The following is a 15,000-nucleotide window of genomic DNA, read 5'->3' on the forward strand; positions in this document are numbered from 1 at the left end:
ATTAAGAAATAAAAAAGGAAATATTTTAACGTACGAGGATGGTAGGATGTAAGAAGGTAAATAGTTTGTATGGAATACGGAGTGATCTTTTGAGGAAGAAGTTGAAAGGGAACTGTTCAGACACCATACACACACACACACACACACACACACACACACACACACACACACACACACACATATATATATATATATATATATATATATATATATATATATATATATATATATATATATATGTGTGTATGTGTGTGTGTGTGTTCTAACATAGGGTATACATACTTTATATATATATATATATAGAATATATATATATTATATATATATATATATATATATATATATGTATATTTATATAATATTATCTATATTATATATAATATATATAATATTTATATAGATATATAATGTATGTATACCTCTCTTAGAACACAGAAAGAATTTGTTTCGCCCCAAATATCAATTTATTTACCACTTTTTTTTTTAAGGAATCACTAATATACCAGTACCATAAACATTTTTACTGTTCTTGAAAGCCAAAAGAATCGTTCAGTCACCAATATCAAGGATATTTATCTCTCTTATACGCCAAAAGTGGACTCATTCACTTACTAATGTCAAGAGGATATTTAACTCTCTTGGAAGCCAGAAGGGAAATCATTCACTTACTAATATTAAGAAAATATTTGCTCTCCTGGAAGCCAGAAGGGGAATCATTCACTAACTAATATCAAGAAGATGTTTACCTCTCTGGGAAGCTAAAAGGGGAATCATTCACTTACTAATATCAAGAAGATAATTACCTCTATTGGAAGCTAAAAGGGGAATCATTCACTTACTAATATCAAGAAGATAATTACCTCTATTGGAAGCTAAAAGGGGAATCATTCACTTACTAATATCAAGAAAATATCTACTCTCCTTGAATCCAGAAGGGGGATCATTCACAAACTAATATTAAGAAGATATTTACCTCTCTTGGAAGCCAAGAAGGAATCGAAGGGCGGGATCTTTTCAATGATTGTCCGTAGTTTCGTTCTGGTCCCGAGGATTTTTTCGTGGTTCACCCTGTCGACAGCATACCGGAAGGCGACCTCTTGTTTGATGTCCCCCTTGTCAAAAAGGCCACCTGGAATGCATGAGAAAAGATTTCACGGGTTACTGACAAAACTGGTTCGTAACCTGGAAGCAGAGACCGGAAAAAAAGTCATCAAAGGATATGTAGATAAGAGTCGATCTTAGGAATTCAGTCTGATGATTTGGCATAAGAAAATTTACATTTCGTCTTTTGAACTTTTTCTTTTATATCAAGAGATTACAGGGAACAAAAGTGAAAACTGTATGAAAGAATTTAGAATAAAATTTAGGCATAAAAAGCCCACTATTGGAACACGGGTTTGGTTCAGAAAATAAAAGTTTTATTAACTTACTAGAATCAATCTTTATAAAAACACAAGCATTATTATAGTGCAGCTCTGGTTTCTATCGACGGTTTTAAGAACTGAAATATCTAAGATAAAAATAGGTCGTGTACACATATCAATTAACAGGTACTGAGATAAAGGCCAAGTGAATTGAAATGAAAATATTTTCATAAATCATTTTACCTTTATATGAAAGGAAGTTGTCTATATTACACAAATTTACATAACCAAATAATGGCTTATATAATCACAAGTGAATATAATGTTTCTCTCGGTATTTTTAACTTTTAAATATTTGATTTTCTGTATTCTATAATAGGAGGAATGGCAATGTTTAAGAAAACAGTCAAGGGAATATAAAATTTGCGAGGATGGTGCAGATTCAGTAGCAGTTAAATTTTGAAAATATTATTAATTTTATATAGCAACAAGGGGCATCGCTGAAGAAAGAAATCCGATGTTCTGCGGGGGACCAGAATATCAGGGTGGTCCCTAACATCGCGCGGTGATGGAAGCAATGATTAGGATGATAATGATGCTGATACTAGTGTCAATTATCCTTTAAAAGACAACAAGTTAATAAGGCATTTCATATAAATATCAGTAATAGCTCTACAATCTTTTTTTTTTTTTTTGTAAATGAAAACAATTGTTAGAACGTCCGCGCTTTGTCTGTCCGCCCTCAGATCTTAGAAACTAGTGGGGCTAGACGGCTGCAAATTGGTGGGTAGATTATCCAACCTCCAGTCATCAAACATACTAAATTGCAGCCCTCTAGCCTCAGTAGTTTGTATATTATTTAAGATTAAATTTAGCCCTAATCGTGCTATAGGACAAGTCACCACGAGGCCGTGTCCAAAAGCTTCTTGGGCCGCGGCTCATACAGAAAACTCGATTGTACCGAAGAAACTTCGGCACATTTTTTAGTTGTTTATTTCGTAATTCTTTAAACGAAATACAAAACAGAAAAGGACGAAGCTAGTTCAGGCCGCATCCTTTCCTATTCAAGGACGAGTCCTTCTGAGCACTTTCTGTGAGTCAAGTGGTTTCATCTAGTGGTCTGAGTAAACTGTTTCTAATTATAAAGGCTCGATTGAGACGTCTCGGCTCTTATCTTCCACTGAAAGCTTACGGCATTTTTTTCTTGACATTTTTCCTTCCTTTTATATTAGAAAGTATCCTTTCGTAGCTATCAGAAATTAAAGACAGAGTGATGTCGTCTGTAAACATAACTGTTCCGGATAGTTTTAGGTCTCTAGCGTTAGTGCCGTACGCACTTAAGAACAGGGATATATATATATATATATATAATATATATATATATATATATATATATACATACATATACACACACACACACACACACACATATATATATATATATATATATATATATGAATATATACATATATATATGTATATATGTGTGTGTGTGTGTGTGTCTGTGTAAAGTGTGTGTGTCTGCGTGCGTATATGCATATATATATATATATATATATATATATATATATATATATATATATATATATATACATATATATATATACATATATATATATATGTTATATATATATATATACATATATATATATATATATATATGTATATATATATATATATATATATATATATATATATATATATATATATATATGCAGAAGCCAGGTACTATGTCGTACCTCTAAGTAAATGGGGATACAATCCACAATGAAGTAAATCCTCTTGTCGTTTGAAATATATATTACTTGTACAGGATTAAAGCTTTCGACCATCAACTGTGGTCTTGTTCACTAAAGTGAACAAGACCACAGTTGATGGTCGAAAGCTTTAATCCTGTACAAGTAATATATATTTCAAACGACAAGAGGATTTACTTCATTGTGGATTGTATCCCCATATATATATATATATGTGTGTGTGTGTGTGTGTGTGTGTGTGTGTGTGTAAATGTGTGTGCGCTTCAAATTCTCCAGACCGAATCAGACTCTAAGTAACCAATTAGGCTGTCAATATCATCAGATTCATAAACTGTTTTTTTTTCTTTGTAAAGATACAAGAAAGGTATAGTATTCTATTACATTTCTTCATATTTTCTTAATCTATGAGGCATCAGAGAAGAAAAAAACATAAAAAGGTAGCGAAGTAAAGTTTAGATCAATACCAATTGATTAAAAAAGGTAGATGTGTTTGACAAAATGAAGTACTACCGAGAATAATTGAAATCACAGAGAATCATTATTAACAAAGGCTGAAATGAACACAAGAATGTATATTTTTTAAGATGTTGATTTCATAAGAAGACAAGAATCTGGAGGGAATAAATAAAAAGTTACAGTTTTCCCATAAGTGCCTATCTCTGTTTTATGTGAATTTTCCTTTTCGGTGGCCAAGAAACAATGGAACTTCTTTTATCTTTATATATGTTCTATGTCGAAAAGGTCAACTGAACTAATGAAGTTACTCTGTCGGTGTAGGAAACCTACCCTCAACTTCTTTGAAGTCCCAACTTCAGAAATAAGAAATACATATTTCCCCTTTCCCTCCGTCAGAGCAGAGCGCGTTCTGCCATCCTCCCATTTAGCATCGACTTAGACAACGCCCCAAGGCACCAGAGGCTCTTGGTAACCCCCGTCGTAAAAGGACACAGAGCATTTGATAGTCTTCAGGGAAAGAATGAATGGAAAAGATTGGGAGTCAGGTCCCTTTGTTTCAACCCTCACCCCATACATAATCTTTACGGACTGGTTACTCGTGTTTGAACTGTTCTGTAAACAGGCAGGTAGAGGTTTTCCAGCAAAGATTGCGTAGCAGAGAGAGAGAGAGAGAGATCGTTTGGTCTTAGTTTGCTTACCTTGATTTTATCTGTTTGGATGCAATGTCATTTTTTTCTTTGTTCAAGACGTTTGCCAAACAGTAGGTGATATGGTATGTATTTAAGCCTCTCTCTCTCTCTCTCTCTCTCTCTCTCTCTCATCTCCGGACGAGCCTCTGCCCTCTCCATCTCCTACTCTCTCTCGCCGTTCTCTCGTCTTTGCCCTCTTTCTCGTCTCTCCTCGCTCATCCCCCCGAGTCTCCTCTCCTCTCTCTCTCTCTCCGTTCTCTCCTCTTTCCATCTCTTACTCTCTTCCTCTACACTCTCTCTCTATCTCTCACGCTCATCACTCCTCTCATCCTCTTCTTCTCCCTCTCCTCCCAGCTATTCTACCTCACTCATCTCGGGGGCTCCCCCCTCTCTCCCTCTTCTCCCGGTTCTCCCTTCCTCTCCTCACTCTCCCCTCGTCAGTTCGCTCTCTCTCTCGTCCTCCCTCCACACCTCTGCTCCCTTCATTCTCTCCCTCCCCCTCCCTCTCTCTCCCTCCACAATCTCCGTCCTCCTCTCCTCTCTCCTTCCCTCACCCTCCCCCCTTCCCTCCCCCTTTCTTCTCCTTCCTCTCCGCCCCTCTCTCCCCGCCATCTCCTTCCCACCTCTTCAAAAAAGATACCTCTTCCGCCCCTTCCTCCTCTTCTCCCCTCTCCCCTCAAAACTCTTCCTTCTTCCCCTTTTCTCCTCTCCAAATTTCCCATTCCTCCGACTCTCTCTCTCTCAATAGTACAATTTTTCCAAAATAAACCTTTCATTTGCCTTAAATTTATCTTTAGGGAAATGCATTACTAGACAAAATTAAGTTTCACTGGGTGGTTGATTTTGTAAGAACGAGGTAATATTGCTAGTAATGAACCAAACAAAAACTTCTTTCAGTTTTCTTCTGAAGTGAAGATTGAAAAAGAAACCCACACAATCACTGTGTATAACGTGGTTAGTTATAAGTATTTACATTTTATTTTACTCCACACTCGAGTACTTTCAGGCCCTATCTGTGGCCCATTTTCAAGAGATGTGTAGGTTGTATAACTAAACACGTTATACAAAGTGATTTTTGGGGTTTCTTTTTCAATTGCTAGTAATACTTTAGACTCTACTTCATATGCTAAATCTATAGAAATTTTACTTTAGAGTGAAATATATATTCTCTACTCACTACCTGAGTATAGTATAGTAAATGGTATAGTCATTTGCCTCCGTTGTTTATGAAAGACCTCTAACCTTTCATTAGGTTAACCATACTACAAATAATGATGGCAATATAAGTGAGAGTCGAAGCGTCAATTCCTGTCCCTAAGGGACGTTATGTACCATCTAGTGGCTCGGTGCGAGGAAACTTGATTCCGCTTACTTATATAGTAGCCAGTGGCGAATGTTAACAAAACCGGGCTGGAAGACAGCAAGTCCAAACAAGGAGTGCATTACCCGTAGAATTTGATCGGCGATCTACACTTTGAAATCGAAGTACTGTTCACCACTATCACCGTTTCCATTAATATTATATTATCACTGAAGAGTAATATCGCTTTCATTTTTATTTATGGAAATCACGTAATTGCTGTTTGGTCAACGCAAATTTGCTTCCGTTAATCTGGTACTTTGAAGTTTAAAAGGCTTCTTATTAAAAATTAAGCTCTGAAGCCTTTGGAACCATCATTTTATATTAGATTCTTCAACTTTATTCAATGTCATTTTTTTCCTCCTTCTTTTCAGTAAATAACTTCATAACAGTAATGGTAGGAGCATCAAATATGTCCGTTCAGTTAATCGTTGAAAGCTTATTTGCTTCCATGCAATTTTTTAAACGGTTAAAACAACTAAGAACTTTATGCCCGAGGATTTGAAAAAAAAATATAACGTTGCAGTCCATCAGGAAAGAGACATGGGAAAATCCTTATTACTATCAGTATTAAATGAAAGAGAAAACACGCAAACCATCATAGTGATGAATGCGCAGGGTTTAGTTACGAGTAACCAAACAAAAAGAAAAATAGAGTACTTAGAAGAAACTAACCCAAAATGAAAAGAAAATAGATATAATGATATAAGTGAAACCTGTATTCCCAAGAGACTGGGAATGATGATCAAATAAAAGGGTTCCAAACTTATAGATCAGATAGAAAAAATAGAATCAAGGGGGAACCGCAATATATGGGAAAGACAAAAAACAAGCGGAAAAATATATGAGAAATATAGTAACTCAGAATGTGAACTAATAGCGGTAGAATTTGAATCTGAAAAATTGATGAACATAGTAATATATAGACCTCCTAATACTAAAGAGTTTGACTTAATAATTGAAAAAATTGGATGATATATGTAGAAATCACAAGGACTGGACTATTCTCCTATCTGGTGACTTCAAACCTTTCCTTTCGTAGAATGGAAAGAACGAATAGGAGATTGTGGTTGTACTTATACATATAAAAAAGAGAGTAATAGTAGTGCAGAAGATAAGAGGCAATTTGAAAAGCTATTAGATATGCTACTAGAATAACAACATTCAACAAATAAATCACCTGCCAACAAGAAAGGAAAATACTTTAGACCTAGTATTTGTGAACGAGATGAATTATGTTAAAGAAATAATAGTTTATAATGCGAGTATTTCAGACCATAATGTCTAGAATTAACAGTTCATTCCAAAGCAAGTGAAAATAGAGATAAGCAAGAATGAAAAAGTGGAAGGATATGGAAAATACAACTTCTACAGTAAAAATATAAATGGTCAGAAATTAATGAAGAATTAAACAAAGATTGGGATAACATTTTCGTAAGTGAGGACAATAAGGGTAAATACGGAGATATTATATATTGGAGATAATAGTGGAAAAAATATACCGAAGAAGAAAAGTAAACATCATTCATGCATACCAAGAGACAGAAGGATCTTGTTCCAGAAAATCAGAAAGTGGAAAAAAGGTCTTGCAAAAAAAGAAAAAAATAAAAGCATGGAAAGTTATAGAACTAAAAAAGTAAGATAGAAAAATGCAGAACAAAAGATTATACAATCAAAAGAAAATGAAAAACGGGACTTGGAAGAAAAAACCCTATTAAATATCAAGCAAAACCCCAAACTATTATACTCATATGCGAAGAAGATGAATAAAAGAAGAATAGAAATAGGCCCTCTGAGAATTGAAGGGAGATTAACGAATGAAAAAAAGGAAATTTGCAACATACTGGCAGAACGATATAAAAGAGAATTCACCCCTAGAATAGATAATGAAGATAATGATATAGAAGTAAGGGATGAAAATTAGTGAATATTTAGCTGACATAGATATTAATGAAGCTGATATTGTGCAGGCTATTAATGAAATTAAAAATGGAGCTGCTGCAGGGCCTGATGGAATTCCTGCTATTTTGTTAAAGAAAGTAGTTCATTCTATCGCAAAGCCACTTGCAATATTATTAAGACAAAGTGTAGATACAGGCAAGATATATGATGAGCACAAATTAGCATATATTACCCCTACTTTCAAAGTGGATCAAGACTAGAGGCAAGTAATTATAGGCCTGTGAGTCTAACATCACATATTATGAAAGTGTATGAAAGGGTAATGAAGAAAAATATTATGAAACATTTAATAAAAATAATTTGTTTAATAAAGGACAACATGGTTTCGTACCCGGAAAAGTACACAAACCCAACTGTTAGTCCACCGTGAAAACATATTCAAAAATATGAAAAGCGGAAATGAAACAGATGTGGTTTATTTAGACTTTGCAAAAGCTTTTGATAAAGTAGACCATAATATATTAGCGAAGAAAATTAGAAAACACAATATCGTGGATAAAGTAGGAAGATGGTTAAAAGAATTTTTACACAACAGAAAACAGATAGTTATTGCAAACGACGAGAAATCGGATGAAGCCAAGGTAATATCCGGTGTGCCGCAAGGTACGGTGTTAGCTGCAATACTGTGTTATTATGATTGAAGACATTGACAATAATGTTAAGGATTCGGTAGTGAGTAGTTTCGCAGATGACACAAGAATAAGTAGAGAAATTACTTGGGATGAAGATAGGAACGCTCTACAAAGAGACCTTAACAAAGTATATGATTGGGCAGAGGTAAATAGGATGGTATTTAACTCTGATAAATTTGAATCAATAAATTATGGAGACAGAGAAAGAAAGCTATATGCATATAAGGGACCTAATAATGAGACCATCACAAATAAGGAAGCAGTTAAAGACCTTGGTGTGATGATGAAATAGGAACATGTTATGCAATGATCAAATAGCAACTCTGTTGGCAAAATGTAAAGCAAAAATGGGAATGTTGTTACGGCACTCAAAACAAGAACAAAAGCTGAACACATGATTATGCTTTATAAAACATATGTTCGTAGTCCACTTGAATATTGCAATATGATATGGTACCCACACTATCAAAAGGATATTGCACAAATAGAGAGTGTACAAAGGTCCTTTACAGCTAGAATAGAAGAAGTTAAGGACCTAGACTACTGGGAAAGACTACAATTCTTAAAAATTATATAGTCTAGAAAGGAGAAGAGAACGCTACATGATAATTCAGGCATGGAAACAGATAGAAGGAATAGCAGAAAATATCATGGAACTAAAAATATCAGAAGAGCAAGCAGAGGTAGATTAATAGTGCCCAAAACTATACCAGGAAAAATAAGGAAAGCACACAGGACATTAATCCACTACGCACCAGCATCGATAATGCAGCGTCTATTCAATGCGTTGCCAGCTCATCTGAGGAATATATCAGGAGTGAGCGTAGATGTGTTTAAGAATAAGCTCGACAAATATCTAAACTGCATCCCAGACCATCCAAGATTGGAAGATGCAAAATATACCGGAAGATGTACTAGCAACTCTCTGGTAGACATTAGAGGTGCCTCACACTGAGGGACCTGGGGCAACCCGAACAAGATGTAAGGTCTGTAAGGTAAGTAAGGACTATAGCCAAGCGTTATGAGATAATTGGAAAATATTCAAGTTAAGTGGATTTAATAGGCAATTGGATGATCTCAGTGACGATCCTATGGGTGGAATTTAATGAAGAAATCAAGGGACAGTTTTACTATAGATTCGTTGACTTGAATTAAAATATATGAAATATGAGTGTCCACATACGTGATAACTTTTTGCTAAAAGTACATACACCAACGTACAATTCTTAGCTTAAAAGTCTCATGAGATGAGCTTAGTTTGTTTGTTTATGTGTGTGTGTATGTGTTTATTCGTATGGGAAGGCAGATAGAAGGAGAACTCTGATAACCTTAGGCAGATGGTCTTGAAGAGCGATTTTTTGCAGTAATTCTTAAGTCCTATCATTATTTTTTTTTTTTTTTTATCTCAGTCATCCTATTCGACTGGGTGATATTTATAGTGTGGGGATCCGAGTTGCATCCTGCCTCCTTAGGAATCCATCACTTTTCTCACTATGTGAGCTGTTTCTAGTTGCACACTCTTCTGCATGAATCCTGGAGCTACTTCGGCTTTTACTATTTCCAGGTTCCTTTTCAGGGATCTTGGGATCTACTTATCTTTCCTTTGATTATGGGTACGATTTCTACTGGCATATCCCATATCATTCTTATTTCTATTTTCAGGTCTTGTTACATATCAATTACGCCTCTTTCTTTCTCATATACATATTATTATTATTATTATTATTATTATATTATTATTATTATTATTATTATTATTATTATTATTATTATATTATTATTACTACATATTCAACTTTTACATAGGTTCATTTTGAACGACAAAAATGTATTCCCCCATTACAAATTATTCCTAAGCAAAATAGGCTCCTCCTATTTCTAGTTTTTCCTATATCTCTGAAAATCGAAGCATACCGGTTTAGAGATAAATATTTGCATAAATTTTTTTATATATAGATTCCAAGGCTCTTCATAGTCACTAAAACATTTCCGTGCATTTATTCAAATGCACACATTTTCCCCTAAATGTGCTTATTTGCATTCACGTACGTTTGCAAATACACCAATCATTGAAGAGTTCGTGGTGCTCATACGACAGAAGCAGTTCATATAAAGATGTAAATGAGGCTAGACTTTGTCTCTTTGCAAGGATGTACATTTATATTCAAATGAATGTACAAATTGTACCAAATCTTTTTATGCTGACGTTTTTATCATCTTTTAATTCACTGTTATACTATTTTTCGTCTTAGCAATCTACTGACGTACGTTTACTGCAACTCAAACGTTTCTTATTGTAATGAAAAGTACAAAATATCAATCTTACAGTCGACTCAAACATTGCGTAACGTTTCGCTTCAATGATTATATATTACAAAACAAATGAAAGAAATTTTGCCACATCAGGGAAGTCTTGTAAATGTTTTTTTTTTTTTGTTTTTTGCCTAAAAATAAGCCGGGTTAAGATGGGAAGCATCCTATTAGTAATAAAAACTTCCTAATTATACAGTAACATGTAACAGTCATTACCATTTGTTATGAAACAAGTCGAAATTAGCATATCATTATAAACGTTAAATTTTTTTATATAAAGAAATTGAGTATTACGATGTATAATCATAATGCATTTATGCCCTGCTTTTATTAATAGTAACTTACTTTTAGCGATAATCAATTAAAACTTATCAAAATTGGTTATTGAAACAGATATAATTTTATTTTCTACTATTATTCCGTCAGAAAGAATTCCATTAAAGTATTCGAGCTTCATTAACCGCAACTTATACAGCGATAGACAACCAATGGAAAGCTATGAATCGATTAAGGATGTTATATAAATCAATATTATATATTGGACGTATTCCGTATAAAAGAATTTCGCTAAAACAAATTATTTATAGTCTCCATTCCCTCAGTTGAAGCATGCCTCCATCAATCAAGTCCATTAGGTAAATCAACCGCTTGTCAGTCACTAGAACACGGAGGATTGAGGTGGGCGCCATTCTGATATTTGCTTTTAAAATATTATCTGCGTAAATTCAGGGATTTGCATAATTAATCAAGAACAGATAGCTCGTGTTCATGGTTAATGACTTTTGCATATAATCATGGTTAGCTCGAAGGTAAAAAAAAAAGATCTTTTTTGGAGGGCCGATTGAATATGCATTCATTGACCTGGAACTTGGATTTTGAAATATTGTAATATGTTTTTTTTTTTTTTTGCTTTTTATTTACCAGCCGTAATTGATGACCTTTAGATGATTTCCAAAATATATTAATGTTATGTTTACACGATTATAACCCATGAAAAAAGATTAACTTTGGTATTATGCTTTTGCATGCCATTAAGTATATTTTACGTTATATTATAAATTCATGTCATTTATATTTTTTTGTCATCTTTCAATTAAAAGTTGTTTGAGATTCCTTTTCATATTCGTTGAAAGGCAGGCCAGACGATAATGAGGTAAAGTCAGTATCACGAAAAGTCATGTGTTTATGACCTCATTTAAATAAAAATTCGCTACAAAGCAATGGCCTATTAAAAGTCTGCTGCATTTGCTCTGACCATTATAATCAGCATAATACTCGAATGAATACATTCCAAGTTCATAGACATGTATTTATCAAAATATTTGAATATTAATTTTGCTATTCCATTGCCTTATCAAGGAAATGAATATTTACTCTTCACACAGAAGCCAAAACACGTATAATATTATCAAAGGAAAATTTGCACTAATGGGAACCCAAAGGTATAGACCATTTCGAGTCCATATACTCAAATCATCACGTAAGTGGAATGAAAGTAAAATTAGAGAATGTACCAAGGCGTGATCCGACCTCCAACTTACTCAGACCACGTGTTAAAGTCTACGGTCAAATAGCGTGTTGTTTCACCTACGGAGATTAAAATAAATATGCTATATATTATTAGGAGGAATTTTTTTGTACTGTTTAACATGCACATTATTTATATTCTTACATTTCCTTCTAATAAATGAATCTAAAGTATCCAATCCAAAAATTCCTGTATCTTTTGACTCGACGCGAAACACCTTTTTCCGACTTTTTTAGGCTTTTCCATAGGGATTTCCTAACACCCCCAACAAGAACAACAACAGCAAAAATAACAGCAACAACAACAAGATAGTTTGTAGGCATACTCCCCAAGTAAACGAAAATGGTTAGAGTCTGACCCCAGAAGAAGCAGTAGACTGACACAGAAACAGAGAAACGAATTTAGGAATCCCAGAACATAGAGCCAGATAGAGAATTCGAAAATGTAGCACATCTCCAATGGTTGACCTTACTCCGGAGGTCCACACCAGGATTCAAAGTCTCTTCATCATCCTATAACACTTCCAAGCAGGCATAGGGTAAACGGCCGGGCTGGCCTAATGCCAACTTAGCAGCAGAGATGAATATAGTGGATTAAACAAGGGTTGTAGGCCTATGCATCCGCCTGAGAGGATGTCAAGGGAGCAGTGTCCAAGAGTTTTTTTTTTTTTTTTTTACTACAAGCTATGGTATAAGGTATAAGGTATCCGTTTATCACACACACAAAAATCTGCAGAAGGGGAATAAACAATCAAGGGGATAAATATATCAGTGAGCTACAACAATAAATATATGTATATATACATACATCCATCCACACACACACACACACACTACATATATATATATATATATATATATATATATATATATATATATATGCGCGTGTGTGGGCATGTGTATATATACATATGTATACATATATATGTATGTATATGTACATTTATACATACATGTATATATATACATACACATATGTCAGTCAGTCTGCTAAATATTGGATATTGAGTCGAAAGATCTTGCAGCTACTCCAGTGTTTCACTCTCCATCGTGGCTTATACCTTTATTTATCCATTTATCAAGCATTTCGTTATTCACTTATAAATATATATATATATATATATATATATATATATATATATTGCACTACACAAGCCGCTAGCTATGTCGTGGATGCTAACAGTGCTTTACTTTAGCCTATCTAACTTTATTAAAAGGTTGTTTCGTATCTAGTTCTGTAATTACAGTAAAGTGGTATAATTACCTGAAATGACTCTTTGGAAGTATTTCCATTCCCGTTGCTAAACTATGTTCCCTTATTCGAAAACTCGATTTGAAAAATATTTTTTTCTTAAGTACGATAATGGTAATTTTACCGCGCTTTCAAAACATGTCATTTTTTGAGAAATAACTTATTCTATAGCAATATTTTCATCAACTGCTATTTTTTTTAAGAAACAGTTCTCTACCAGTTAATTTTTTACTATCAGATAAACAGTGCATGGACAAAATCCGTTAAAAAAAATAATGATGGCGCTTTTTTATTTGAGTCATTTTGAACGATCAATTTCTCGGAGTTAATGTTTCATTTTCAATACTACAAATCATTTAAGAAAAGTATCAAATGTTTTTACCAAGATATTATTTCTACGGTCTTTTAAACTGAAATATTGAAAATTAAAGTCTCAAGGAAATTAGGAAAGGAAGGTGCACCAAGGAAAGGAATTAAAACTTACTCAATCGGCCTAACGGCTATGTCCAAACGGAAACCAACAGACATTTTGTTTTGAAGAGATCATGAACTCGAATTATTCTGTTTATATATCCATCTTTTATGCTTCGGTGCCTCATTATCCCAGATGCCCTTGCGAAGTATGCTATATTACAAATTAACCATTATGGTTACTTTCCCTGATCTATTCATAGTAATATTTATACAATGAATTCTGCCAATAAATATACTCGTCAAGCGCTCACTTATAAATATTGTTTTACAAGATTAATCAAATGTTTTCAAAGAATAACTGTTTCTTAATTGTTGCTCTAAACTGAGAAGTCCGATTCAGTAATGGATTCATATAATGCCTTTAATCCTTCAAAAGAAGTTCCATTAGGGATTTAGAAATTGCTCTCTCGAAAAACGCCGACACATGCAAAAGGAAAATCGTTTTATGTGCGTTTATTCCCTGGAAATAATCCGGAGCGAAATGACGCCATAACCGAGATCAGCTGAATCCAGATCAAAGAGAATCAAAAGGAGTCGAATTAAGACTCCATCTATTTACGACACGAAAGCCTCAATCCCGCCCTCAGCTCAGGTCAAGTTCCCCGAGAGTTTGCTCAGCATTTACAAATGTTTACGCTTCATGACGACATGGCGAAGGCGCTTCTCTCCTCGTATAACCCACTTTCTTATATCTCTGCAATGATTTTGTCTTATTTTTTCCTTCTCTGATACTTTCCCTGCTATCTCTTTTAACCTCCGTCTTTCTTTCTTTCATCAATCTCCACATCTCGTTTGCTATCTCTTCCTAACCCATTGACATCTGGGCAGTACATTTGTCTTTTTTATTCTTCTGTTATTTTCCCCTTTTATCTTTCTTCCTTCCATTTTTTTTATCTGATTTTATCCTATTTTTCTTAAATCTCCACATCTCATTTGCCATCTTCTTCCTAATCCACTTACGACATCTGGGTAGTGAATTTTGTCATTTGTTTCACTTCTGATATTTTTTTCCTGTTATCTTTTTTTCTCTCTACCCCTCTTTTGTTCTAATTTTATTCCTTTTCATCAGTCTCCACATCTCGTTTGCTACGTTCTTCCTAACCCACTTCTTTTATCTCTACAGTGATTTTGCCTTTATTTCCTCTTCTGATATGTTTCCCCTTTTATCTTTTTCCCCTGCGTCTATTTTTTTCTGATTCTGTTCTTTTTACCAA

At 34.1% G+C, this 15,000-nt stretch overlaps 1 protein-coding gene across 2 annotated transcripts in view; it reads right to left on the reverse strand.

The window, feature by feature from the left end:
• The window catches only part of LOC135226732 (glutamate receptor ionotropic, kainate 2-like), a 281,279-nt gene that overhangs the window by 63,864 nt on the left and 202,415 nt on the right, over window positions 1-15,000 (reverse strand). For both annotated transcript variants that reach the window (XM_064266449.1, XM_064266443.1), the window contains exon 3: window positions 974-1,129. In XM_064266449.1, coding sequence (XP_064122519.1) covers window positions 974-1,129 — 156 coding nt within the window. The remainder of the gene's footprint in view (window positions 1-973; window positions 1,130-15,000) is intronic.

This window comes from Macrobrachium nipponense, chromosome 20 (genome assembly GCF_015104395.2).
Source record: "Macrobrachium nipponense isolate FS-2020 chromosome 20, ASM1510439v2, whole genome shotgun sequence".
Classification (NCBI taxonomy): domain Eukaryota; kingdom Metazoa; phylum Arthropoda; class Malacostraca; order Decapoda; family Palaemonidae; genus Macrobrachium; species Macrobrachium nipponense.